Source organism: Myotis lucifugus, unplaced genomic scaffold (assembly GCF_000147115.1).
Source record: "Myotis lucifugus unplaced genomic scaffold, Myoluc2.0 scaffold_90, whole genome shotgun sequence".
Taxonomy (NCBI): domain Eukaryota; kingdom Metazoa; phylum Chordata; class Mammalia; order Chiroptera; family Vespertilionidae; genus Myotis; species Myotis lucifugus.
In genome coordinates, this window is record NW_005871138.1 from 373593 (window position 1) to 400786 (window position 27194).

Consider the following 27194-nt stretch of genomic DNA (forward strand, 5'->3'; position numbering starts at 1 on the left):
CCCCGCCTCCGGGCTCGGAGGCCGGCAGCTGTCACCTCAGAGGCCCTGCCTGCGCCCTCCCTCCTCCTCTGCCCTCGGCAGGGCGCCTACCTGGTCCCATGCCCATCCTGAGCGGCCTATTTATTCCGCGGCCGCACAGGCCCATATTAGGCGGTGCCGGTCCATCGGCCCGTCGCCAGCCGCCAGCGCCCTCGGCCCGCGCCCTCCAGACTCCGGAGCGTCCTGACAGCCACCGGGCGGCCTCTGCGGAGGGAGCCAGGGGGCCAAACCCCAAGCAGGGGCAGCACCGCGTAAGTAGGAGAGTGCGGGACACGGGGCGCCTAGAGCCCTGTCTTGGTGTAGCGCTTCCCTTGCGTTGCCCTGGGCCAGCTCTGGCCAGCAGGGCCCAGCTCAGCAGAGGCCTCCTCCCCGAGACCACCTCCGCCCAGCCGGGCTCTCTTCCCCTTCCTGTCACATTATGCAGTTTGGTAGCCTTCATGGTCTGTCATTCTCTGGACTACTAACTGCTTGATCGCTTGCCTCCCTTACTAGACTGTAAGCTCCAGAAAGGTAGAAGCAAGCCTCCCTCTGTTCCAGGTTGTCTTGCTAGAACCCTGAAGAGTGCCTGGCACTTGAAAATTTTTCAATAAACATCGAAGTATCCCCGGGCAACTCTCTTAACTTTAAAGCCACGAATATAATTGCCGTGCATCCCTCCCCCGCCCCCCCACCCCGGGATTCTTTAGCAGAACTAATGAGCTATAAAGCATCTTTAAGCTCTTTAAAAAGTATAAAGCACGGTGAGAATGCAAAACACTGTGGACTCCTCAAGGAAAGAAGAAAGAAGCCTGTCTTATCTCCTGGCCTTTATTAAACGCCCAGTGTGGGGATGACTATTCCTATTAAATGAATCAGGCATTTGTCCATACCAGTGGGAGACTCAGAGTGCATTTAGGGTAGTGCAACGTGATTAGATGTGCACCTGAGAGGCAGCAACTGGCTACTCAAGTCCTGCACATTGTAGTTGCCATGGGAATTAAGGGCCCCCTGTTGCCATATTGTCCATTATTTTCTCTTTGTTAAAAATATATTTTGTTAAAAAAAAAATATATATATATATATATATTTTGTTGTTGTTGTTTTAAATATATTTTTGTGGATTTCAGAGAGGAAGAGAGAGGGAGAGAGAGATAGAAGCATCAATAATGAGAGAGAATCATTGATTGGCTGCCTCCTGCATGCTCCCTACTGGGAATCGAGCCTGCAACCCAGGCATGTGCCCTAACCAGAATCGAACCCGGGACCCTTCAGTCTGCAGGCCGACGCTCTATCCACTGAGCCAAACCAGCTAGGGCTAAAAATATTTTTATTGATTTTCAGAGAGGAAGGGGGAGGGAGAGAGTAAGAGAAGCATCGTTGTGAGAGTGGAACATAGACATAGCATGCCCCCTATCAGGGATTGAGCACAACCCAGTCATGTGCCCTGCCTGGAGTCAGATAGAATTGGGTTCAAGACTCAGTTCTTGCACCTGTGTAATGTGGCCATTTAATGAAAAGAGGTAAACACAGAAGAGTGTCTTAGTGTTGTTGCCTTCTATTAAGGAGAAATGATGATAAGTAGAGGTTTCTATGGTTCTTTTACTTAACAGTGTAATAATAGAAAGTATAATAATATAACAGAAGTGGAAATTTATAAAATTATAGTTGCAAGTACCTTACTCAACCTTTTCTTGATATTTTTACATTTACCACATATACTCATAAGGACTCTTGAGTGCCAATAACAGCAATATCAGTTCAAACTAGCTTAAACAATAAAGGGAATGGCTCGTCCCTCAAAACTGAAAAATACAGATATAAGGCATGTTTCAAACTCCATTGTTCTGGATTCGCTGCTTCTTCCCCATATTGCCCCGGTACTGGCTTATGACAATATGGCTGTAGCAGTTCCAGACCTCTCATCTACATAGCACATGGACACCCCCAGCTGTTGAACCAGAGACCTGAACTACACTCTGATTAGGCCAATCTCAGATCTTACACCCATCCCTGAACCAGTCACAATGGTGAGGGAGATGGGAGTCAATCCCACCCCAATTTCACCAAATGCAGGCAAGTTGGATGCTGGGGGAAACCCAACATTGTCCACTATAAAGTCGTTTATACGATATTATGTATAATGTGTTTATAAGAAAACAAGCAGGAAGTGTGCTAGTTATTGTTCTATTCTTAACCTCTCTTTGAAACTAATGCCATCTGTGTTTTTATTAAAATAGCCCTATTTCAAAATGTTTGACAAGGATGGTTTGGTTCCTGCCTTAAAGATATGCAATCCACCCAGCTGGTGTGGCTCAGTGATTGAGCATTGACCTATGGACCAGGTCACCTATTGCGATTATAGTTCAATTCCCGGTCAGGGCACATGCCTGGGTTTTGGGCTCGATCCCGGTGGGGGGTTGGGGGGGAGTGTGCAGGAGGCAGCCAATCAATGATTCTCTCTCATCATTGATGTTTCTCTCTATCCCTCTCCCTTCCTCCCTCTGAAGTCAATAAAAACATTTTTTTAAAAAGATATGAAATACTAGGGGTTTAGTCATATCATTTGGGTCCTCGGCAACTCACTTCTGTGCTAGTGACATCAAGATCAACGCTTTAGGAACTATGAGTCTGAATTGCCTGCAGCATATTAGATCTAGTGATCGTTCTGGAAGCTGCACTTGGCTTCCAGCACTGTTAATGTTGATATCCTCTGAGGGAGTCTTGTACATCAATGCCATACTAAAAATGTTTAAATATGTATTTTCTTATAAGAAAGCTTTTATGCTTTTCAACTTAAAGTAACAACTGTTATCTGTAAAGTTGATTGATGTTCTTATGTATAATGTAGCCTACATAATATGATTTAGGCTAGTCATAAGGTGTTATAGAAGAGTTCAGAAATATAATGACGCTTTTAATCTGCAAATCCTTGCAAATAAAGTCTTAAGCTCCTAATGAAATAAAACTGAGCTATCAATGCCAGAAAATCTGGCAAGAAGGGTTTTATTCCTATTTCAAGTATACAGATTCTGGCTAGTTGTTATAATTCCTTTTTATAGGTCTTATAGTTGCCATTATATAATTAAACATTCCTATCATGCTTAACACTTGTTTCCTGAAAAGAACTTTAATTTCGCACTGAAAATAATGCCATGCCTTATTGAGACACGTGAGATTTCTAACTCTTTCCAGGATCACAGAGATTTAGAAAATGTATAAAATTCACAGCTGCAAATGTTGTGTTCCCGTTGTTGAAATTATCACCTCCCCTTCTTTCTTAACCTCTTAGTACTGACTTTTCTGCCATGAATGTTTATTCTTACTGCATGCAACTTACAGCCAAGTACGAACTAGGAAGGACGACAGATATTTAAGATCCCCTCCTCACGTTAAGGTTACTGACTCGAGGAATCTCCTTCATAAATCAAATCTGCGCAGTCACTTCCTTGAAACAGCTGTTTCCATTTCCCTGGGGAAGATGAAGATGAGACATCTAGCTTCGCGAGACTTTTCATTAGACGAGTGCCCTTTAAGTTGAGAAATGATGCCGTCTCTGCTACTATAAAAAAAGGGAACAAAGAAACGCTGAGTAAGGAGGGAGGAGAGAGAAACCTAATGACTTTTTGCCTTTTCTAAGTTTAGGGTGATTTAGATGTAAGTTTCGGGTGTTGTGAAGTCTCAAGTCAGCAGATATTGGGTTGTGCTTTCCAAGGCATCTGTATTGAATGGTTTGCCCCACAGCAACGTTTTGAGCAGAACTTTAGGGGACTTTTCTTTTTTCCTTATGCCGTACTCCATGGCCCCTGTTGTGACTCTGTGAAGTGGCCATGTTAACATTTGGGTGCATTTTGGGGAGATGCACATAACATTTCAGGTGATGTTGCATCTCGTCAGAGAGAATGTTACCTCATGCCTCTGTACCAGGGTCGCGACCCCTTTGGCGGTCAAACGACCCTTTCACAGGGGTCGCCTAAGACCATCCTGCATATCAGATATTTACATTATGATTCATAACAGCAGCAACATTACAGTTATGAAGTAGCAACGAAAATAATTTTATGGTTGGGTCACAACATGAGGAACTGTATTTAAAGGGCCAGGAGGCTGAGAACCACTGCTCTGTACCCGCTGCCTGCAGGGAGGGCAGCTGTATTTGGTAACTGGAAGTGGAACTGCAAAATGTGCCCATCTTATCGCTTCTGTCTTTATTCACCATGGGAGGGAGGACTTGCCAGGCCCCCTAGAAAAGTCTCTGCTGCTGGTTAGGAAAATACAAATTTACTGTTTATACAATTGACATTATGTTTAGGTATGAAAAAGTAGATATCTTAAAGTTAAACTATTCTGTTTGGAATGAATAATATTTATTTATAAATGCTTCTTCGAACTAATGCTGCATTTTTAATATTATAGAGACTTTTTTCTTAGAGGAAAACTGCTTCTTTTTCTTTCCCTCAGGAATGTTAAAAGACATCTCTGTTGCTTTGTGAGTAATCAGACATGCAAATAGCCCCTCAAGAATCAAGCTAAATTTAAAGACGACTTACTTAGAAACACGGGAGAGTGTATCATGGAGTTCAGACTTGAGGGGAAAGAAAAATGCCAACATAGCTTGAATTTACTGAATAAAATTAAGCACATGAAAGAATTAGCAGAAATGGTCGATGTAGTACTCATAGCAGAAGGAGAGAGATTTCCTTGCCACAGATTGGTCCTGGCTGCCTTTAGTCCTTATTTCAAAGCCATGTTCACCTGTGGACTAATTGAATGTACTCAGAGAGAAGTGGTACTCTATGACATCACAGCAGAAAGCGTGTCAGTTATATTAAATTATATGTACAGTGCATCATTGGAGATCAATAATTCCAATGTACAAACTGTAGCTATGGCTGCCTACTTTATGCAGATGGAAGAAGTCTTTAGTGTGTGTCAAAAATATATGATGGACCACATGGATGCCTTCAACTGTGTAGGTATCTATTATTTTGCAAAGCAGATTGGAGCTGAAGATTTATCTGATCAATCGAAGAAATATTTATATCAGCACTTTGCGGAGGTGAGCTTACATGAAGAGATACTCGAACTTGAAGTGCACCAGTTTCTGACGCTTATTAAATCAGATGACCTTAACATTTCCAGAGAGGAGAGCATTCTGGACTTAGTTCTGAGGTGGGTAAATCATAACCAAGAATTGCGCAAAGAGCATCTTGTTGAGCTTTTGAAGCAAGTCAGATTGGAGCTTATAAATCCTTCTTTCTTAAGACAAGCCCTAAAGAGGAACACGATGCTTCTATGTGATGCCAATTGCATTGACATCATTCAAAACACATTCAAAGCCTTCAAGACACCCCAACAACACCCTCTAAACCTTCGCTACGGCATGGAGACGACTAGTCTTTTGCTTTGCATTGGCAATAATTCTTCAGGAATCAAGTCCAGACGTAGGAACTATGGGGATGCCAGCTTTTGTTATGACCCTGCATCACGGAAGACCTACTTTATCTCCTCCCCCAAGTATGGGGAGGGTTTAGGAACTGTGTGCACTGGTGTTGTCATGGAAAACAATGCTGTAATTGTGGCTGGAGAAGCAAGTGCCTCTAAACTCTCCAGACAAAAGAACAAGAATGTTGAAATCTATAGGTTTGTATCTAGCACTATATTTATGTTTGTTTTCATTATCTTGCTTTGACATTAGCAACAGTGACAGAAAATACTACTGAAAGAATGATCACATCTTAAATATCATGTAGTCAAAATTATCCTGTAATTATACATTTTACATATATGTAAAACTCATAATTAAATCACCCATACTTAAAAAAAACTTTTTCTCTCCATTTATTAAAAACATATAGTTGAATTTGCATAAGTTAAATGTATGTTGTGATTCCATTGTATATTTTCATTCTTTCCTTATTTATCAATATAGTTTGTTTTTGAAGAGCTTGATATAACTTTTAACCAGAAGAAAAATGAATTTCTACTGACTCCTTTGAACGGATTTATTTTAGTTCCTGCTTCAGAGTACTAATTTTTTCCTCAAACAAAAATTACTAGTTATATGTCACTTTCCATTCTGTATCCTTAATTTGTGGATCTTCCCTAAACCTCCGACAGTATAAAATGTTTGTAGCCTAAGTAAGAGTGCTTCCACCCTAGAACTGTAAGAGGAACAAGAATGTCTGCTAAGAAGTAGCATATCCCCTAGGTCTTGTATGTGAGGACACGTACATTTGTTTACTATTCATTCGGCAAGTATCCAGTGAGTATTCAGTTCTTACATCTAACTGGGTAAGTAATAAATATGCACATAGAATACATACTAGACAGTAAAGCTCTCCTTCAATATCTTTCTCCTCTCAGTACTCTCTTACCAGGGTTTGTTAAGACTTTTTCATCAGAAAGTAATGCTTCTGGACAGTGAAGTTTCGACAAAGAAAGAATTAAGAGGTCTGCTATCTTTCTGTCGCCTCTTAGCACTCAATGTTTCCAGCTATAGACCTGTTCCTTTTTCACATTCATCCTTTGGAGATGTGTTTCATTCCTCCCTAGTAGAGAGAGGGGAGGGAATGCAGAGCCCTGGATAAATGACCTGGACCTATGCCCCTCGTGGCAGAGCATGTCACAGAGCAGAAGGGGCAGCCTTCTTCAGAATTACCAGGTCACCACTAAAGAGCCAGGATATCAGTCCCTACAAGAAGAGGAAGCTCTGGCTTCCCCAGCATGAGTCTCATAGATCCAGGCCACTTGTATTATTTGGTCTTGGTAAGATGCACTTCTTTCCACTTGAGAGCCTCTTGCTAAAAGTGCCTCAGGTCCTTTAAATGGCTCCTTTTCTTCCTGATCAAGATAGTCCACAAAACCGCCCTCGGAACTTTTTTAAATGTATTGTTGACAGTATTACAGATGCCCCCTTTGCCCAGCCCCAGCTCCACCCCAGGCCTTCCCCACACTATTATCTGTGTCCATGGGTTATGCATATATACATATGTTCTTTTAATAAATGTCCAAGCCTATCAAAATGTGTTTCTGTTTTGATCCTCAAACATCTTACTCTTAACTTTTTTGAAAGCCTGCTTCCTTTCTTACGGCATATGTCTATCTTATCTATCTGTCTTGAACTCAACCAGGTTCCCATCACCAACCAGTTCCTCCACATTGGTCAGAATTGGGGTAAAAATATCAGTTACCCCCTTCATTTCCTTCAATAATGAAATTGTCAGAAGCACTGCTTTGGGCTTAAATGATACTTTCAGCAGTTGTCTGGATAGTTAAAATCTTACAGCACTACTGAAGGTCACTTTAGTGCCAATTTTGTGAAATGTATGAGAAATCAATTGTGGGATATTCCTGCTATATTATCCCTGTTTCTCATCCCTTTTATTTTTGTCCAGATGCGCTTCAATTTGTTTGTACTCCATTGTTCATAATTTTCATGCAGATATATTTCTTTTTGACTAGAAAAGGAAGCAGATTCATACTCTAGTCAGTCATTTCTTTTCAAAAATGTATACCTTTCCATCTCCTTTACTTATTTCCCATACTTCGATATACAGCTGAGGTTGTGTATTGTTTTTAGACTGTCAACCTCTGAGAACACTGAATGTTTTGTCACTATTATTTTCTTTATGTCTTACCCATTTTTCTTAATAAATTTTAGTGTTTTTTTTTTAATTTTTATGATTTTATTTGAGCCCAAACTGATAATTGCTGGGAAGCAAGATCTCAATGCTCCCAAACTTTACAGTTTTATCTGGGTATTTTCTCTCTCCATTTTCAGTTCAAAATGTTAAAAATAAGATTAGCAAGTTGCCCAGCAAACATGTACATCCCAACCTTCATGGGATGTATTTCATTCTTGCCCTGTTTTCTTGAATCATGTCTCAGTAAACCAAAATGCATTTTTTAGTTCTTTGTGTATATTCATTCATTGGCTTTACTTCAGTAGCCCTCCTTTTTCTTATAAAATCCAGTACAATTTAAAATAGTCAGGGGGAGGGGTGTAAGGGAAGGGGGGAAGGAGATATCTGTAATACTACCAACAATAAAAAGTATATTAAAAATAATAAAATAAAATAGTGATTCACCTGTGATGCTAGGGGCTCTGGTTTCCTACCTAGAATTTCATAAAAGACAGCTGTCGTGAGGCTTGATAAATGTCTGTGCTCAGTTTGGACAAGCCAGTCATACCCTCTAAGAAAGGAGCATAAGCTTCCAACTTATCTGTCAAGCTTAAAGTGAAAAGTCATCTCTGGGGAAGAATGAAAGAGTTGACCTAAAACAATTGAGAAAAACTCCTATAAATATGATCAAATGTCAATATTTGACGCAAAATCAGTAGTCCATACGTTAAAATTGTACTCCATATAGAACACACACATATAACTTTTCCTTTGTTTCCAAACAGAATAACTTTTTTTCCTATTTTCTACATTTTACCTTTTTCGTTGTTTTGTTTTGTTTTAGCTTTGAATACATTCTGGATTTTCTAGGACAGATCTAATATCACATATGTTATCCCACTGTCCCCATAAGTACTACTGTCCCCATAAGTACTTTTGTCCTTCTTAGACTGTCCCAAATCAAGATGGACTTACCACTATCAAGAGGCATGATACACACACACACACACACACACACACACACGCACACACACGCACACACAGATCATCAGTTAACGTGTTGGACTTCTGGAGGTATTGAGAGATCATATATCCTAATGTCCCTATCTCCCAAGATCTTTCTCAGGCTGACTTAATTATTCATGGAAGAAATTACTGAAATTATCATATCTAGGGGATTAAAATAGATGTTAAATGCCCAACAGACGCCTGCAGGCGGATTTCCATACACCCACAGGAGCTCTTGATGCTGTTCTAAGCCAATTAGAACCGCGAGAACAATCTTTAAAGTCTACACATCCTACATCATCTCATTAGAAGTCATTGAATGGAGATATTTTCAGATTTTCTGCTCAAAAACTTATTTCTTTAAAGTAGTATTAAACTGAAACGTCTATTCCACAGAAGAGACTTTTTTGTGTTTATTTTTACTTCTTATTCTCTTATGGCAAAGTTACAAATGATTTGCTGAAAGACTTTCCTATTGTATGTGTGTTAATCCTCACCAGGAGATATTTTTCCATTGATTTTTTGAGAGAGTGGAAGGGAGGGGAGAGACAGAGAAAATGAGAAACATCGATGTGAGAGAGACACACATCGACTGGTTGCCTCTCGCACGCTCCCCCACTAGGGCTGGGTGTTGAGCCTACAACCGAGGTAGGTGCCCTTGACCAGAATAGAACCTGTGATCCTTCAGTCTGCAGGCCTACACTCTACCCACTGAGCCAAACTGGCTAGGCCTCCTATTGTTCTTGATTTTCTTCCCCAGACTTAGGAAATGAACGCTAGTCCTGGGTAATCTGTACTTTTTCAATATATTACTTTTCCTAAAATTCTGCAGGTTGGTGTGGTTGTTTCTATGCACATTATATTTTGCTCATCAGTCCTTGAAAAAAAAAAAAGCCTGTATCACTATCTTATATTGATTCTTTTTCCCTTTCCAATTCGAAGAAATAAATCATATTATTTTAGTTGGAAAAGAAACTTAAGTGTGTTTCTTGGATAAGTTGTTTTCATGTTGACTCTAATCCTGATGCCTCTCTCTGTTAATTGACAGGTATCATGATCGAGGAAACCGGTTTTGGGAAAAGTTATGCACAGCTGAATTTCGAGAGCTCTATGCTCTGGGCAGTGTCCGTAATGACCTCTATGTTATAGGAGGACAGATGAAAATTAAAAACCAGTATCTCATCACAAACTGTGTCGATAAGTACTCTGTAGAACGGGACAGTTGGAAAAGGGTGTCCCCCCTTCCACTGCCATTGGCCTGTCATGCTGTAGTGACAGTGAACAACAGACTGTATGTGATTGGAGGCTGGACCCCTCAGGTTACGACATTTCCTATGTGCCTAAGTGGCATGGCTGTGCTGAGTCTGGCTGCTGTGTTGGAAAATGTTGTGGTTGTTGAATACTAAAGGAGTATGACTTACATTTTTTATAAAATATTTTTTATTTTCTAGAATACTAAACTTAAGATTTTAAGCGTTAAAGCAGTTTAGGAGAGTGAATTTTTAAAGTGTGTTATTCAGAGACATGACTTCATTCAGTATTCATGCTGTATTCTTTTTTTAAAATATATTTGTATTGATTTCAGAGAGGAAAGGAGAGGGAGAGATAGAAACATCAATGATGAGAAAGAATCATTGATTGGCTGCCTTCTGCACGTCCCACACTGGGGATCGAGCCCGCAACCCAGGCATGTGCCCTAACTGGGAATCAAACCGTGACCTCCTGGTTAATAGATCAACGCTCAGCCACTGAGCCATGCTGGCGGGGCTCATGCTGTATTCCTCATGCTGCTTCCCATCTTGCTAATAATGAAAGACGCTTATGTTGAGGGATTATCTGTAGGGAGCATCTAAGGAGGAGGCAGAGAAGCTGAGTCCTCATCCCAGGACTATCTGCGTAACTGCTGTGTGACACGAGGCAAGAACTTTTTTAAGGTCTTTTCCACATTTAAAATTCTTACTCTCAGAGGGAAACCAGGATGCTCATTTCCACAAAGTATATTGTGATTTTAAACACTATATGCCTTAGCTGGGCATCAGCAGATAGAGCAATCAGAATACTATTTGTATTGAAGGCCCATGGAATGTTGGCAAGCCAAAATTGAAAAGTCAATCGAGTGTGACCGCAGTGCGGTCCTTTATCTTCTCTTGGGTGTTCCTCGCGGTGCCTTGGAGCTCTCACAGGAGTAGCGTATCCCTCCAGCTGCCTTTTACCCTGGCCATCTAGTCTTTCTAATAGAAATTAATCGTACTAACTCCTCGTCCACCCACATAACATAATTGAATTTATTTTTGCCTATATAATTTCTTATTTCTCCATATTTGCTTCATGATAAAACTGATGCTTTGCATTTATTTCATCAGCTTGGCCTTTGCCACGTATATAGAATATCATGCTCATTTTAAAAACTTAAACTTTACATTTTAAATTTCATGCTCTGTATCAAAAAGACGTACAGGTTTAATCACAGCTGATACCTGACAAGTTATCTGTAATTAAGTTTCTTCATAACTATTTAACCTCTGTCTCTTTGGCTATTTGATTAGATTAATTGCATTTATGTACTCACAGAGATCTTTAAATGGTGTATTATTATATTGGTTGTCATATCTCATGCAGATGGATCTTCCTGATGAAGAACCTGATCGATTAAGCAACAAACTGTTTCAGTATGACCCCAGCCAAGATCAATGGACAGAGCGGGCGCCCATGAAGTACTCTAAGTACCGATTCAGTACAGCTGTAGTCAACAGTGAGATTTATGTCTTAGGTAAGAAGAAGCACATTGCTAAACGAGTATAATTGCTTTTTTTCCCCTCAGCAGTTTGCCTCAGTTAAAACAAAATATTCTCCCTTCCTCTTGCATTCCAATTCAAATGTGTACCTATCTAGCCAACATTTTTCTTTTATTTCTTGTTTTCTAGAGCACAGTCAGATAATATTAAATGAAAATCCACTGACTTATTGAATGCAAAATTATTTTTTATGGAATTTTTAAGTCCCTTGGAATGTAAGACTCTTAGTGATACATCCTTATATATACTACCAGGAGAAATATTTTGAAATGGGAATGACTTTGGCTACCTTTAACTGATGAAATGTAAGTTTTTGCAACCAAATGTGATTATCTGTGCTAATAGAAGAGAAAGCCACCATAAGTAAGACAAGGCCACAGGAGGCCAATCTTCTTCATTTGCCTCACCTACCTAATTTCTGTAGAGATGTTATAAAATAATTTTTATCTGAATGCATTTTTTCTTATTGCTTGAATATGTGTGGTCTTATACTAGCTAGTAGGGGTTGGGGAAAGACTGGTTCATTCCCACAAACAATCCTAGAACATCAATATATTTCCCCTATTCTTCCTGCTTGTTTTTTGTTGTTGTTTTTTTTTCCCTTTTTTATTATTAAGCCCTTTGCTCTTCTAAGCACATCCCATTTTCCTAACATCATCCTCTTTCACCTTCTCTCCCTTCCCCCATAAGTATGGGAAAGAATTAAACTGAGGTAAGGAGGCTGACTGGACTGGGGAAAACTATGCCAATTCTTTATTTTGTTCTATCTGCACTGATGGCCAAGTGGACAAAACTTAGGGAAGAGAAGGATAGCGAGAAGATGACAAAGAAAAAACCAAGCATTTGAATAGTTTTGGGGTTTTTTGTTTGTTTTCCTTAAGAGAAGCCATTATTTCTTGGATGTGTCTGCACAGCAAGAGGCAAAATAATTAATGTGCTCAAATATTAATAGTTTTACGATTTTAAGAATGAAAACATTATGTAACATAATTTATAACTATCTCAGTTATGAGACTCATTTGTAATTATAATCTTTTCTTCTGGATATATATTTGTTACTTGGTTACAACCATATGCTGTGTCATAGGCCCAGAGAAACAATATTTAAACTAGGATAAATTGCCTAGGATGTATAACTCAAGGGAGTGAAGGGCTCATCTACTAATTATGTTAAATTTAGAGGTAGTCAAAAGTGGGGTAAAAGTAATGTATCAATTGAACCAAAGTGAGATTTCCCCCTGATGTAGAGTCACAACTAAGCTAGATGTGGATTAAAAATGATATTGTGTCTTTTGGTAAATTATCTGAGGAAAGACATCTTTTTGGAGGTTATACTTTATGGCATGAACAAATGTCCACTGAATGAATGAAAGGAAGTAGATTTTAAAGGGCCTGAAAGTTTTGGGTAGGTGAAATGGAGAAAAGAGTGTGCTCTAGGAAAGGAGGTAATGAGGAAGGGCAGGAAAGAATAAGTAGGGAGAATGGCAAAAGCAGAAGTTTGGAGGTAAGAATGAAGGTGGTAAGAGTAGAGGATGAAAGGAGAGTGAGAAAATGAGCCCACAGGGGCAGGTAGCTGTGAGAGATAGAGAGGAGAACTGAGAACCAGGTTTTCAAGGCTTGTGGATAAAGAATTAAGAGGATAATAGAAATCAATGAGAAACTACAGAAGCAAGATGATTAAAGAATGTCTTAGGAAGACTGGTGAGGTGAGAATATAAAGAACAAATCAAAGGTGAAAATTCTAATGACTCTAATTCTAGTGACTGATCAAGAAGATTTTATTTGCTAGTGTGAAAGGTGGCACTTTAATTAAAGGCAGTGTTTCTTTTCTAAAAATGCATGGCTTTTTAAAAGTTGTTGGTTTTTTAAATTGATTTCAGAAAGGTTATAGGCTCAATCCCCAGTAGGGGTCATGTAGGAGGCAGCCTATTGATGTCTCCCTCTCTCATTGATGTTTCTCTCTCTCCCGTTCCCTTCTTCTCTCTCTAAAAATCAATAAAAACATATTGAAAAGAAAAGGGTTTGGAAGAACTGACAGAGTAAGGCCCAGACTTGACTTGCACATTGAAACTCACTGAGGCCCAATACTAGGTCAACACAAAAAGCCCAGGAGTTATTCAGAACCAGATGGGACAGAAATTTTGTAATTGCAGCTTATCTGGTACACAGGACTCAGTGCTGAGTGCTATATTTTCATTTGAAATGTATTTTCAATTCCAGTGGAAATGTAGACGCTTCAAACATTTGATTTTCCCTCCAAAACCAAGCATAGTCAAGCTTTAACAAATGGAACTTGGTCTTCCCTGTTAGTTCTTTTATTTGATTTTCATGATCATCTCTTTTGAGGAGCAAACAAAATGCAGAGAGACGGTCGTGTTTTTTCCTTAGCCCGGAGAGAAAAAACTGGCAAAAGACAGTAAAGGGTGAGCAGGTGAAGAGAATGGCCTGAATGCCAGTGAGGACCATCAGCCCAGGCTCTGTGAGCCCAAGACACCTGTGTACAGATTAGCATTGCCTGGCAGACCCAGAATTTGTAAAAAGCAAGCAATGAGCCCGCTTTCAATGCTGTCCTGAAAATACCCAAGAACCCTGTGTTAGACTAAGAACGGGACAAGAAGCGAGGTTCATGTCTTTTAGGGACGTAGGCTCCAAGATGCGAGTAGAAAAAAGTCAGAGAATAGAAAACTCAAGTGAGAACGAAATGGTCACAAGCATTATATTAGCCGTGAATAGGCTGTATTTGACATGCGCGTCAAAAAGTGCCCAGCCCCTCAGAAGTGTGGGCCAGCTTCACTCCTGGAAGCTGACAGAATGCCAAGTCCCTTTCTACCTCGTATGATGGCACCTGACCACTCCTACCTCTCTCGCCTGTTTATAACTGAATGCGTTCCTCTGCGTCACAGGCAGGGAGCTTTTCTCCCCACTCGAAGGCTGAAAGGAAGGCTCAGCTTATTAGCCCTTTGACCTTCTATCCAACCTTGAGAGAAAGTTGATCAGTAAGTCATCAATTATAGACACAGCAAATCATTAAACTGAGAGTCAGCAAGGTAAGATTTCGGCAACATCAGTAAACACTTATTTACTTACGCAACATGCTAGAATGTGAAGGAGAGCGAATTAACATTATTGAGTATCTACTATATGCTAGCCATTTTGCTTATATGCAGTACTTGAGAATAAATAAAATTCTTATAGTGATACTTGTGAATAGGTATCCAGCAATTGTAAGCTCTTCCTTACCCTTCTCCACCTTTACATAGTGTGAGAAATGGCTCACCTGTCCAAATTTCAAATGACGGACTGGGAAACAGAAATGGCGAAAATGAGACTTTTAATAACATTCTTGAGAGCCGGCATCAGGGTAAGGCACACACGTGGGGCGGGGAACATAGCCTATTTATTTAGTCCCTCCTCCGGTTCCTCATTGGCTGCATCCTATGAGATCACCTGTTTCCTCACACTTCGCCTAGGTCTTGCTATCTTCCATTGGGCCATTAAAACTTTGGTCTGAGACCTTTCTAGCTGAGATCTCCACCTCCCTTTGTTTAGGCCAGTGGTCGGCAAACTCATTAGTCAACAGAGCCAAATATCAACAGTACAATGATTGAAATTTCTTTTGAGAGCCAAATTTTTTAAACTTAAACTATATAGGTAGGTACATTGTTACTAACGTATTTAGCCTTTGCTAAAAATGTCCTCGTCCTCTCCCTCGTCCTCTCCCTCGCCAGCGCTCTATCCACTGACCCAAACCAATCTGCACTCCTCTCCTCTCTTCTTTTTCCCTAGAAGAAGGAAAGGAGAAAGGCAGAGGGTTTTGAATCTGTACCAAAAGGAGGGATAAAGAACTCCACTTGGACACAGAGCAGTCCAAGTAAGACCCCAGAGGCTTGAAATAGTGTACAAGTTGGGGAATTATGATGTGTTCCAACCATAAAGTGAAAGAAAGGATGGAAGGAGATGAGGTTGGAGAAAGGGGTCCCAGGCTGTCCTCACATGGAAGTCATTATAAAGCCTCTCTTTCCCACACTCCCTCCTCACTCTCTTTCTCCCTTTCACCAGGTTCACCTATTTGCTTTAACATAACCCCTCAATTGAAAATTGAAAACAATTCAGGCCTTAGTCAGGATTTTCACCTTTATCCTGAGAACAATAGGAAACCATTTGGCAGACTTAATTAAATGAGTAGTCAGAGCAGGTTTTCTTTTTAAGTTTATTCTCGTTGCTGCATTGAGAATGGTCTGAGAAGGAATAGACAAGAAAGATTTGGACAGAGCAGTCAGGTGGTGATAGGTAAGAGAGATCATGGTGAACTGAAGTGGTGGTAGCAATAAGATAGAAGGAGTATTGGACAGGTTTGGAAAGTGTTTCTAAGGTAGAATTGATAGGTCTTGCTGATGGGTTGAATGATCTTTTACCCTCTCTGCATCCACCCCCTTGCGCATTTAAGTTTGAAGTGTCCTCTGCCTCTGTCTCTGGACTTGACCATGTGCCTGGCTTTGGGTAATAGAATGAAGCAGAAGTGCAAGTATGGTGCTTCTAAGTCTACAACTCGAGAGGCCTTGCTCTTTCTTGTGTTTCTGTCATCTCCATGAGGACATTCCTGAGGTAGCCTACTGGCATGGAACAGATACGTGGCAGAGACTTGAAGTGCCCAGTCAGCCCAGTTGAGACTCCTCTAGATCAGTGGTCGGCAAACTCATTAGTCAACAGAGCCAAATATCAACAGTACAACGATTGAAATTTCTTTTGAGAGCCAAAATTTTTAAACTTAAACTATATAGGTAGTTTTAAACTATATTATTAACTTAATTAGTTTTAAACTATATTATTAACTTAATTAGTTTTAAACTATATTATTAACTTAATTAGGGTACTCCTAAGGCTTAGGAAGAGCCACACTCAAGGGGCCAAAGAGCCGCATGTGGCTCTCGAGCCGCAGTTTGCCGACCACGGACTTTAGGGGAATCTTTCTGGAAAGTGTGCTATGGGCCCCATGCACAGCTCTCATACCCACTTCCCACCCCCCACATCCTGTTTGCTCTGGGGAAATTCAGTAACCACCTGGCCCGTGCTGTTTCTTTTCTTTTCTTTTCTCTTCTTTCCTTTTCTTTTTGTGTTTTGTTTTTGTTTCTTTTCTATGAAGATGAATCAGAGGCATGTTTCTTACACACAATTAACTAATTAATCTTTGCAACAATTTATGAAATTGGTATTATTATTCCCCAACTTATAGATGAGAGCATTGAGGCTTAGAGAAATTATATTGCCCAACATTGTCCAGTGAGCAAGTGGTGACACAGGCATATGAACCAGGGTCTGTCTGTTTCCAAAAAGCCTGCATGCTTTTTCTGTGACACATGGGAGCCTACAACAGTAAATATATTTTCTAAACCTTGTTTCTAAAGCATATTTAGCAATGTAAGCCTGTCAGAATGATTACAAAATCCCGCTCCTCTTTTGGATGCAGCCCAGGGGAGAATAGGGTGAGCTGTCACCTAAAGCAACCCTCCAGTCAGAGGGCATCAAAGCAGCACCATGGTATTCAAGGCACAGTGGGTGGCAAGTCCTTGGAGACGTCAGAAAAGCACAGCGCCCCCCCTGCCCTCAGCCAGCTCCCCTGCCAGGTTTTGCATGGGGAGAGATCTCCTCCCACACCCCACAGAAGGGGAAGACTCTAAAATAGCCAAACACAAGAAGAGCTGGTCTTTATCTCCGTAGAAATGATAAGGAGGAGGCATATTCTCTTCCGTAACCCATCACACACACCAGGAAAACACTAAGGTATACATTTTGCATTTGAAGTCCATTTGGGTATGACTTTAAAAGGTAATTTCTATTCATTTCTCTGTTCTGGGATAAAGTCAGGCTCAGGTTCTGATAACAGATAAATTAAAGATATGGAGGTACCTCATTAAAATTCTAAAGATGTGCTGATCCTACCCTAGGATTCTTCTCATCAAGAGAGTTCTCTTGTAGTGCTGATGCTGGCTTATTAATAGAGATCATGCTTTTATTTGATTGTTTATCTAATCAGGATTCACCTCCAGTTTAAGCTCATTAAGTCTGCTGTTAATCATCTTGCTGAAAGTGTACTTGACTGTGGAATTACATCCAAGTGCAAGGGAGAATGTGTTTGGGTATTAATGGTCAGAACAAGGACAGAACGCCCTGTAAGCCCATGTTGCCCTCGAGTAGAGCATGAGAACCATCTACCAACCAAATAAAAAGGGCACATATTTAGCCCTGGCTGAGTGGCTCAGTTGATTGGAACATAGTTCCATACACCAAAAGGTTGCAGGTTCAATTACCGGTCAGGGTACATACATAGGTTTGATCCCAGTCGAGGTGTATATGGGAGGCAACTGATTGAAGTCTCTCTCTCTCTCTCTCCCTTCCTCTCTCTAAAAATCAATAAAAACATATCCTCAGGTGAGTATTAAAAAAGAAGGCACATATTTAAAAGGTTGGTTTTGTAGAGTAAGGGCTGACATATTTAAATACACTCTGTAACAGAAAAATAAAGTAACAAGCATTCTAATTATCAAAAAACCAAGAGATGAATACCCATTCTTTGTATGCATTATGTTGGGGGAGCTTTTCTAATGGGCTTTTATGTGAAGCTTCTGATTACATTCAGAATGTTGGTGCTCAATGTTTGTGGCCTAACTGCCAGTAACTTTCATTGCACCTGTTTACTTATACTTCTGCGGTGGCTATAATATGAAGAGCAGAGCTCTGCAGTTCACTGAGGAAAGCATGTCCCTTCCTTGGAAACACTGCGGCTCAGACTTGGCACTGTAATGCGCTAAATTATTTATCCAGCAAGATAAGAGAGAAAGTAGCTAAAAGCTTCCTGAGTTGGTAGCCTCCGTCCCTAAAGTCATATTGAGATAGGAAACAGGCCACCCTCCATCAGCAAAGAGAAAAAAAAGATTTCCTCCAAAGTCCTCTTCCATCACCGCTTATGCCTGGCACACGTCCCAACCATGGCGGAAACAAGCTGTTCCCAGCAGCCGTGGGTTCATTGAGCACTGTGTGGCAGGCACTGTGAAATCCAAGATGTGTAAAAAGCGGCCTTTGACTTGAATGAGCTTACAAATACATCCACTTGGACAGACTGAGAAAGCATAGGAAAAGTTAAGTTTCTCCTTCATTTGTTCCAGACACACATGTGTCAGACATTGTACTAGGTCCTGAGGATGCAGTACTGAAGAAAGATAAAAAACACAGATGATGATGCAAATACCATCAGACTAGTGCAATGATAGATAAAAGGTCTTAAGTAACAGTGTTCAGTAAGTGCCATGAGATCAGGGCAGTTCTTAGTTTTGGTTTTGATATTGCAGCAAACAACACAGCCAAGCACCAAGGACTCTTCTAGGGCCCTCCCTACAGGAAAGAGCTAGTTTAACCTGAGGCCAGCACTTTAAAGCCATTTTGTTGTTGTTGTTAATCCTCACCTGAGGATATTTTTCTCCCATTGATTTTCTTAGAGTGGAAGGGAAGGAGGGAGGAGGAGGAGGAGGAGGAGAGAGAGAGAGAGAGAGAGAGAGAGAGAGAGAGAGAGAGAGAGAAACATCATTGTAAGAGACACATCCATTGGTTGCCTCCTGCACACACCCCAACAAGGGTGGGGCTCCTGCAACCCAGATACATACCCTAGACCAGGGGTGGGCAACCTTTTTGTGAGTGCGTGCCAAAACCAGCAAAATCTCTGACTCAAAATTCTCCTGCGTGCCAACCCTAATTTTTTGAGAACATGTTATGCCTACTTGATATCTCTTAAGGTGTACGTATGTGAAGAACCTTGAAGAAATAATAAATTCATTCAAGCGACAAAAACACAGTATATGATGATGGGAAATACATTTATTTTTTAATGTATACATGTACACTGATAGTCCAACAGAAAACTTTATGACTCTGTTTGATATTATCAGTGGGACTTTTGCTGCTGCATCACTGATGACAGAGATTTTACATCAGGTTTATATTTCGTGACCTTCAGAGATATGCACGAGCTACGACTTTCATCCGTCAGGCTACTCCTATTATGAGACTTAACAAAATTCATCACTGAGAACAAAGATTCACAAGCGTATGTGGATGAAAACATGGAGAGTAACGCTGTTGCAAAGTTTTTTAAACAGGAAAAATTTTCTGGAATGGCATTCCAAGTCCTCAATAGTTTGTTTTCGACACTATTGAAATTGCTCTTCACCTCTCTCGTCAATCCATGTCTATGGTCTTTAAGATAACTTGTTATGTAAAATTATTTATTTATCTAAGATGCACCTACACTGAATTTATCTGAAAAATATAAAAGTCGATATTAAGAAAAAAATTGTAAATGGAAGATTATAAGAGAGGGTTTCGTGTGCCAGCAAAAGTTACTGGCGTGCCATGTTTGGCACGTGTGCCAGGGGTTGCCCACCCCTACCCTAGACTGAGAATTGAACCTGCAACCCCTTGTTCCATGAGCTGATGCTCTAACCACTGAACAAAAATAGCCAGACCCCTTTAAAGTCTTTTGAATTGATCATGCAGATCAGGAATATCAGGTAATTGGGTATGCATGGAATGAGGTCACTGATGAGAAGAGTGTCTGCAAGTACAGGAGTGTCTCTCCTTCCAAGGAATTTATTTGTCTCAGGAGCTATATTTCAGGTCAGGAAATATGGTCCTGACATTTAAGAGCTTTCACTGTGGGACTTTGGAGGAGAGAACAAAAAAGATCGCCTACAAACTTGTATTATTATTACAGTCTATTGGAAATTCTTACACAAGTACTTATTTCATAGAGGGTTGTACTTAAAGTCATACTTATGCACATGCCATTTCTGTTACTTGTTATAGCCTCTGGACTTCTGAGTCTAATTGTATCTCTTTTAAGGTACCTGCCATGATAGCCTCCATTTATTTGCATACATGGCTCTTTCAGGCCCATTGATTTCTTTGTTTAGTATTTTCTTTTTTATTTATTAATAATATCATAAATGATAACGTTTGTAAAATAAAACATTATTTGAATGAGTTCCTACTAATAATATATAAATTCTAATTGAATAAAAACAAAGACCTTCATACCAAATGATGTCATGTGAGGGGAGTAATAACAATATTAGTAGCTATTATTTAATGAACATGTATCATACTTCTGCATGGTGTTTATACTTTGCATTTATTTGTTTTCTTTTTAAAAATTTATTCTTCACAGCAACTCTATTAAATGGGTAGTATGTGTAATTGTTAACGGTTTGTAGATAAAAGAAGTGACAGCCCATTAATTTCTTAGTGTCAAGAAATAAGCCTTATTCATCTTTCTAAACTCCTTACCTCTTAGCACATTGCCTTGCTTATATTAGGCAATTAGTAAATATCTTTTTAATGAACTGTATCCTCCAAAAGTGGAAGATACACTGGGCGTTTGGATTTGGACCTTCCTTTTACACCAAACCTTAAGTTTACCAAATAATGGCCCTTTCCTAATGGGGAAGAATTCATGAAACTTAAGAAGAGAGGAAAGAAAAGGCTTGCAATGATGAGGAATGGAAAGGACACATCCCTAGCCTGCAAGGTTGGTGAAATCATTGCTAATGATCAACAGGGAGGCAGATGTCAGTCAAGTTACCCTCACATTCCAACCTGGAGTTCTTATTCTTTTTATAAAATATATTTTTATTGATTTCAGAGAGGAAGGGAGAGGGAGAGAGAGATAGAAGCATCAATGGTGAGAGAGAATCATTGATTGCCTGCCTCCTGCATGAAGCCAATAACCTGGGCATGTGCGCCAACCAGGAATGGAACCATGACCTCCTGGTTCATAGGTTGATGCTCAACCACTAAGCACACCAGCTGGACTGGAGTTCTTATTCTAAAGGGAGTGCTCATTGTGTCAACCAGTGTTGGATATTGTAGGATATAAAGCCTGCAATATAATCAGCCTCATGCATAAGAACAAGCAGATGGAACACTATGAATAAAAATGACATTAAATTTGGCTATGGAATACCTAGTTGACATCACTATTGCTTAGAAGTAACACCAAGCAAGAAAGAGAAATTTCAAAGGCCCACAAATCTCTGATACAAACCATAGCAGGAAGGGAGTGCTATCCACAATAAAGTGTTTGTTCTTAGTTAACTCATTTCTCTGTATCATTCTCTATAGGTGGTATTGGCTGCGTGGGTCGAGACAAGGGCCAGGTTCGAAAGTGCCTTGATGTGGTGGAGATATATAACCCTGACGGGAACTTCTGGAGAGAGGGCCCACCTATGCCAAGTGCCATGCTTTCTCTTCGAACCAATTCTACCAATGCCGGAGCAGTGGACGGGAAGCTCTATGTCTGCGGGGGATTCCATGGAGCAGGTATTGATATATTTTTAATGTTTTATAACCTGTGTTATTGACTGAGCTTCTTAACTGACCCAGTCATCAAAGAATAATCCACATATTAGTGAGATCATATGGTATTTGTCTTTCTCTGATTGGCTTATTTCGCTTAGCGTAATTATCTCCAAGTCCATCCATGATGTCACAAAGGGTAAGAGTTCCATCTTTTTAACAGCCACGTAGTATTTCATTGTGTAAATGTTCTACAGCTTTTTTTTTTTTTTTTTAATCCACTCATGTACTGATGGGCACTTGGGCTGTTTCCAGATCTTGGCTATTATATATAACACTGCTATGAATATAGGAGTGGATATATTCTTTCTGATTGGTGTTTTGGGATTCTTAGGATATAGTCCCATAAGTGGGATCATTGGGTCAAAAGGCAGTTCCATTTTTCACTTGATGAGGAAACTCCATACTGTTTTGCACAGTGGCTGCACCAGTCTGCATTCCCACCAACAGGGTATCGGGATTGCCTTTCCTCCACAACCTCGCCAGTACTTGCTTGGCTAATGGCAGGCACTGCCTGTAACAGGCGCCGGGCTAGCTGTTTGGAGCTACAAAGTGGTCACAGTTTGTGGCTGTCTCTGCTGTGCCTGGGTGTGTGGGGGAGAGGCCAACCCGTGTAATAAGTCTGGCTTCCACCAGCTCCAAGCCTGGAGGCCCATCAGCAAAAGGCCCAGGGCACCCCCAGATCCGCTTTTGCCTGCCAGCTGCCAGTGAGAGCTTTTGGCAGAGCTTCGGGTAGCACATGCATTGTTTGAGATTGGTTCTCAGTGAGTCACCAGGTAGTGGCAAGTGGTGTTCACCAGATCGATACAGACTCAAACTCGATGCCGGTGCTGGGTCTGAGGCCACTCAACAAAAATCATAGGGACACCAATGCCAGCTGCCACCTGCCAGGTGCCTGGTGACCTTTATGGTGGGACAAGGTCTTAAGGAATCATCAGGATGAGGTCAGCAAAGTTCATTATGTTCTAACAGACCAAGATTTGGCTGTGTGAAGGGAGAGCATGTGAGGGGGAAATGGCTCTCTCCCTAAAGCTACATAACTCAGTCTCTCCCCAGTTCTGCCTGGACCTTTTCAAGAACTTTCCTAGATAGTCTGCATCATGGACTCAGGCTGGCCATAGCCAGCTGACTCCTCTGCAGAGTGTGAGCTCAGCAGAGCAGGATGACAGGGAGTCAGGAGGGTGGGGCTAGTGCACTTCCTTCGTCTGATGCCTATGGAGGGAGTGCTGGACTCAGGAAAAACGGAGTCTGTGGGCAGTGTGAGAGAGGGGTTCAGTCAGGGAGCCTGGTGGCTGTCCCTTCAGCTCTCTCCCCAGAGCCACACAATCCAATCTCTCCTTGCATGACTACAGTCCACTCTGAGCCACCCTCCCTCTCTTGGAGCCCAGGGTGAGTGACTGCAAATGAGATTTTGTGTGCTGGACCTTCAAGAGGGTGACTGGGTTTCTAGCAGACTTGGGTCTTTCTCTGGCGGACAGAATCCCCACTGATGTTCACAGCCAGGTGTTATGTGGGCTCTTCTTCCCAGCGCTGGTGCTCCTGGCACGGGAACCGGTGTGGGCTCAGGGGGGACCTTTGCAGCTGAGCTATCCCTCTGGATTCTCAGCTACCATACTTGTGAGTGGGGCCAGCCCTTTTCACACCTCTGCCCTTCCTATCAGCCCCGATTTGGCTTCTTCTGTAAATCCTTGGTTATGAGACTTAGTTCAGCTAGTCTTCAAGTTGATTGTTCTATAATTTAGTACAATTCCAGTTAGGTTTTGGGAGGAGGTGGTTGTAACTTACACTTACTCTGCTGCCATCTTGTATTCCTGATAAATTTATAAATTATAACAATTTATATTTACCTAATAACAGACTCAAAATGTATACACTAAAAATTGATAGAAGAGCCTTAGCCAGTTTTGCTCAATGGATAGAGCGTCAGTCTGTGGACTGAAGGGTCCCAGGTTCGATTCCAGTCAAGGGCACATGCCCGGATTGTGGGCTCGATCCCCAGAGGGGGTGTGCAGGAGGCAGCCGATCAATGATTCTCATCATTGATGTTTCTCTCTCTCTCTCTCTCTCTCTCTCTCTCTCTCTCTCTCTCTCCCCACCCCCTTCCTCTCTGAAATCAATAAAAATATTTTATTTTAAAAAAGAAAGAAAACATAAGCTCAAGGAGGTCAATGACTCCCACAGGTCATATGACTCCAGCTATACCTCCTTTCACAGGTGTAGAAATAGAACAGTTTCGTCTCTTGCCCACAGCATCAATAAATCATTAACATAACAGTGGAACATCCTTTCAACTTTAGACAATCTGTGCATCTTGAATAAATTTTTAATGTCAGTTGTAACTTGGCCTTTCATAGTTCCTTAAATGTCAGGAAAATTGTGTCTTCTATTTGTACCTTGATTGTTTTTTTGTTAATTTTTGGTCTTTTAGAGAAAGTTATTTAATCAGTGATTATGAACTCTGAATTTAATACCCCTATAATATTTTATCTTCCCACTTTGCTGTTTTTCAGATCGCCATGAGATTATCTCCAAAGAAATATTGGAGTTGGACCCATGGGAAAATCAGTGGAATGTGGTAGCCGTCAATGTCCTCATGCATGACAACTATGATGTCTGCCTGGTGGCCAGAATGAATCCTCGAGACCTCATCCCCCCGCCTTCAGATTTGGTGGAAGAAGGCAAGGACCACTGAGGTCAGCATTGCTATAGAACCTTCAGTTATGTCTGCAAAGGAGACCTTAGGAATGGAGAGAGCTCATGGGCATCCATACATGTGCTTTGCATGCATAGTGGCCCATGTGCAAAGCAGCTTGTGCTGGACACTGTGAGGGGGAGTGTGCAGAGTCCACCCTCAGGGACCCCACTTGGTTAGGGTGGACAAGACATTACAAAGACTGAATGTGGTGATGTCACAAGAGGAGTACAGGGTGAGAGCCACAGAAGTGCAGGGGGTAGAGGAATCTCACTCTGCTGGGGACTCAAGGACAGCATTGCCAAGAAGCAGGCCTTCATCAGAGCCTTGGAGGATGAGGAGGAAGCAGTCCCATGTGTGCAATTTGATAGCAAGATCACAGATATCTGAGTGAAGGCCAGAGCTGGGCCAGGTTGCCTGGACCACTGCCTTTGCTATAAAGGCTAGAAAGGTAGATCATAGCTAAATGACCAACATTTGGAAGACCAAGGACTTTGGACCTAGTCTCTAAGCAGGGAAATGATCTCAAAATAGTGATGTGAAGGAAGACATATCTTTGTACTCTGTTCTGGCTTCAGTCTTATAAAAACTGTCTATTCTCATGCAGAATACTCTTCTGCTACAGAAACATTGTCCAAAAAAGGGCTAGCAGTGGACTGACTACAAGTTCCTAAGAGCCCAGACACTCAAGCCAACCACAGTGAGCAGAGAAATTCCACCCTGGGCTGGGTCTGAGCCAGTGAAGGAGATACAGGGTTCTGTAGCCATGGTCCGCTCTTGGGTTGGTACAGAGGTTCCTGGATTGGACCTACCCAAGCTGCCCTTGACTAGTTCTCAGACACACAAGGCCTTCCACAGGCTGGTCCTGGCTGAACACACCTGGCCTACACCACCCAACCCAGGCACTGACCAGTCTCTGGAATAAGAAGAGGAAGCATACTCCTTTGGCAGCCGGCTGCCCTCTTGGGCCCAGTCTTTGCACTATCGTCCCCAAGGTTGAAGGGGGACGATGGAACCTCCTGCTTCAGCCCACAATTGAGCATAGTTAGAAAACAGCCACTCTCGAAATACATTTTGGGGATGACATTTAAACAACACCAGGGAAATCCATCTATTTTATTTACCTTCTATACTTCTGGAAGCACAGTAGATTCAAAGAATGCATTTTGATCCCTGATCTTTGACACCTTCTCCAAAGTTTCACCTTACACGGGCTCTCTTAAGTAGGAGTGGTTAGTAAATTCCCTAGAACTTTGCCACAGGCAGACATTCTTAGATGAGTATAGCTCTTCTCTGATATAGAGTTGTGTGACTTTTGTGACCTCTATTCCATGTCCCCAGGTTCTAGCTGTTAAACCAGGCAGGAGAGATGGGTCCATGGATATGAGCCAGTTGGAAGCCTACTTCTGCCACCATGAAGGGGGGGCCAGTTAGACCCAAGGTAGGTTGTCCCCTAGTGGGCTAGACAGGGCAGGAGCCATGTCTGTCTGTCTGCAGTTGTACCCAAGAGCCCACTGCAGTGCCTGGCACATAGAGGTCTTTGGGTGACCCACACAGAGTAGCAATTCTCAGTCTGAGGGCTTGGTCTCTGAGCATTTCCAGGAATCTGAGTTAAATGAGTTCATTCTTCTCCCTGATGGAGGGTCTTCTAATCCATGGATTATTTTTCCCGCCAAAAAGGCAGAGCAGTTCTTCCCAGTAAGGGCTGTACTGGCTGGTGGTGTTCATGGTTGAGGAGCTCCTCTTAATGGGACCCCTGCACCTGCTCCTATTTAAACATAGAAGCTGTCACATTTCCCTGGATCAAGGAGGCCTTGCTAGCGTGTCATGACACATTTCTAGATACATTGGGTTTCAGATCTAAGCTTTAGTCCCAACTCTGCTACTTAGCTAGCTGTGTGATCTGGGGCAATATAACCTTTCTAATAATGCCTTATTTTCCTCATATACAGAATGGGAAGAAAAATGCCTTATAGGGTTGATGTGAGGATTGAGTGAGAAAACGCTGACCAAGGTGTGTGTAAGATACTAAAACAGTAAACATTTATTAGCTGCCATTATTATTATTATCATTACTGTTGCACTCAGCATTTCCCAAAGCATGGTGCCCAGAACAACCCAGGGCTTCAGTGCAATCCCTTGGGATTCTAGGGAGAGATGTGGATGTGGTTTGAGATAGCTCTTAATTTCCCAGACCCAGCCTTTTGGCTCCTCCATATGGCATGCTGAAACAAACAATGGTTTGCATTAGCGTTTTCTTAAACCCTGGTGTTTCTTGACTGACTTTCACATTTGTAATTCAAAACTAGACACTTCTGCCCTCCTGTTGTTACATATTGGTAGAGATTCATCTTTGAAACAACATTTTCCTATCGATCCTTTTTCACATTAACTGGATGCTATCCCAATAGCACATGGAGGGCTCTTAGAAAACTTTGGCTGTTTGCTAGTTCTTCTCTTTATGAAGCAGAATTGTTTGACACTGAGCAATGGGACCTAAAAGGGAAGTGATCTGGATGCTGAGGCTGAGAGAAGACTGCAGCTGTCAAGCACACCCCCGTTCAGTGTGTGTTCTTAAAGAAAGCATCATTGTTCTCTCTGATTGACTTTATAATGAGCAAATGCTTTGAATTTGAACTTGCGAAATTTTACCAA

At 41.4% G+C, this 27194-nt stretch overlaps 1 protein-coding gene across 1 annotated transcript; it reads left to right on the top strand.

The window, feature by feature from the left end:
* Nucleotides 1-235: 235 nt before the first annotated feature.
* On the top strand, nucleotides 236-26068 carry KBTBD12 (kelch repeat and BTB domain containing 12). The gene is made up of 7 exons (XM_006091301.3): nucleotides 236-290; nucleotides 4477-5658; nucleotides 9697-9967; nucleotides 11268-11418; nucleotides 21614-21811; nucleotides 24358-24540; nucleotides 25881-26068. Exons 2-6 carry the CDS (start codon nucleotides 4589-4591, stop codon nucleotides 24537-24539), a joined length of 1872 nt encoding a protein of 623 aa, XP_006091363.1. The 5' UTR covers nucleotides 236-290; nucleotides 4477-4588; the 3' UTR covers nucleotide 24540; nucleotides 25881-26068.
* Nucleotides 26069-27194: the final 1126 nt, after the last annotated feature.

Excerpts from the sequence above, each read along its gene's own strand:
- KBTBD12 (XM_006091301.3), top strand. The coding sequence starts at position 4,589 with ATGGAGTTCAGACTTGAGGGGAAAGAAAAATGCCAACATAGCTTGAAT. Across the intron at positions 9,968-11,267 it reads TTGGAGGCTGGACCCCTCAG|ATGGATCTTCCTGATGAAGA; the intron begins GTTACGACATTT and ends TATCTCATGCAG. Across the intron at positions 21,812-24,357 it reads CGGGGGATTCCATGGAGCAG|ATCGCCATGAGATTATCTCC; the intron begins GTATTGATATAT and ends GCTGTTTTTCAG.